Genomic DNA, 1,500 nt, shown 5'->3' on the forward strand with positions numbered 1-1,500 from the left:
AGCCTCCTGATAAACCACCCACTACAAGGAGAGAATTGTTGTCTATGACTAACTCGTTATACGATCCGTTAGGATTGGTAATTGAGCTAGACATACAAGGAAGGCATCTGGTACAGAGAGCTTCCCAATATGCGTGGGATGCTAGACTACCAGATGACCTATGTGTTCTTACTAGTAAGTGGTTGGCCTTGGTTAAGAAGGCTGTCCTCGAGACCAAGGTTCCCAGAAAGATTGACTGTAAGAAGTTGCTTGTCTATGTTGATGCTAGCCAAAGCACTTGGGGGGTGGATATTAGAACTCCAAGTGGGACTAGGGTTTGCGCTAAAGGTGGTCTTTTCCCTCAGCCAAAGAGGGATAAGTGGACTATTCCGCGGAAGGAGCTACTTTCTCTTATTTATGGTAGAGACCTTCTTATAAATGTGTGGAAAACAGTTGATGAGAGTATGAGAGATCAATGTGAAGCTCTCATACTGAGTGATTCTCAAATCAATTGTTACAGAGTCCACAAAGAAGACCAGGCGACTGATATGAAGGCGTGGGAACGCAAGACTATTCAGTCGATGCGTGGCTTTATGATGAATCATTCGGTCGTTCTACGTCATGTGGCTACTACCTGGAATTCCGCTGATGGTATTACCCGTGGTACCTTCCCTAATAAGGTTAGTGAAGATATGGTCAAGGCAACGGCCGCATGGTGGAAGACCGATGATTTTACACTTGAAGTGAACTGGTTGACGAAGGTATCATCAGTGATGCTAAGGAAGAGGCCGCTGATGAGACTGCGGATCCCGTAAACCGGGTGGCTAAGCTGACGCTTGAGAGTGCTGATGGCTCTTTGGACCTCAGTATTAGGAAGCATCAGGATTTATTACGCCGACTTAGAAGATGGCAAGCGAAGGCTCTGAAGAAGGCGTACCAAGAACCCTCATGGGAAGAAGCTTGGTTAAGTCTTTTATTATGGAAGCAGTCTTCTTCGAAGGAGCTTTCATTAATTAAGTCAGTCATCTTGGGTACCACCGACGCTGAGGGTAAGCACAAGGTAAGTGCGAACACCCAGCGTAGGTGGAAACTATCTTACGAGGTAGATGAGGTTACTAAGATTCTGCATCGCAAGATTCGCCAAGATAACTCGGGAAGGGTTAGGCGACAAGTGGCTATACCTAATGATGATAAGTTGGTGCCTTTATTGATGAAGAAATATCATCAAGATAGAGCCCATGTTGGTATATCTGGTACACTGCAAGCCATGTTGAAGGTGGTTTGGTGGAAAGATATACGTAAGAATGTACGAGACTATGTGAGGTCCTGTCAAGTATGCCAGTTGGTACGTGGCCGCAAATGCCATCCTCAGGATCCTGGGTGGATTCACAGTGTCCCGCAGCCATGGCATTTAGTGGGAATTGATATAACTGGTCCGTACATTGAAAGTGAAGAAGGTATAGTATTTGCTTACAATGACATGCCTCTACTCACGGTATGTAGTGGCGGTTCCTTTGAAGC

General features: G+C 45.7%; 2 protein-coding genes across 2 annotated transcripts; both read left to right on the forward strand.

Annotated features, from left to right (window-relative positions):
- Window positions 1-44: 44 nt before the first annotated feature.
- Pmar_PMAR004719 (hypothetical protein) lies at window positions 45-794 on the forward strand (the record flags this gene model as incomplete). Its single annotated transcript, XM_002785025.1, has 1 exon — window positions 45-794. The coding sequence occupies one exon, from the start codon at window positions 45-47 to the stop codon at window positions 792-794; it is 750 nt and encodes a 249-aa protein (XP_002785071.1).
- A 287-nt stretch (window positions 795-1,081) lies between these two features.
- Pmar_PMAR004720 (hypothetical protein) lies at window positions 1,082-1,302 on the forward strand (the record flags this gene model as incomplete). Its single annotated transcript, XM_002785026.1, has 1 exon — window positions 1,082-1,302. A coding segment is annotated over one exon (221 nt), but the record flags the coding sequence as incomplete, so codon positions are not given.
- Between the last annotated feature and the right edge of the window lie 198 nt (window positions 1,303-1,500).

This window comes from Perkinsus marinus (genome assembly GCF_000006405.1).
Source record: "Perkinsus marinus ATCC 50983 genomic scaffold scf_1104296934246, whole genome shotgun sequence".
Classification (NCBI taxonomy): Eukaryota; Perkinsozoa; order Perkinsida; family Perkinsidae; genus Perkinsus; species Perkinsus marinus.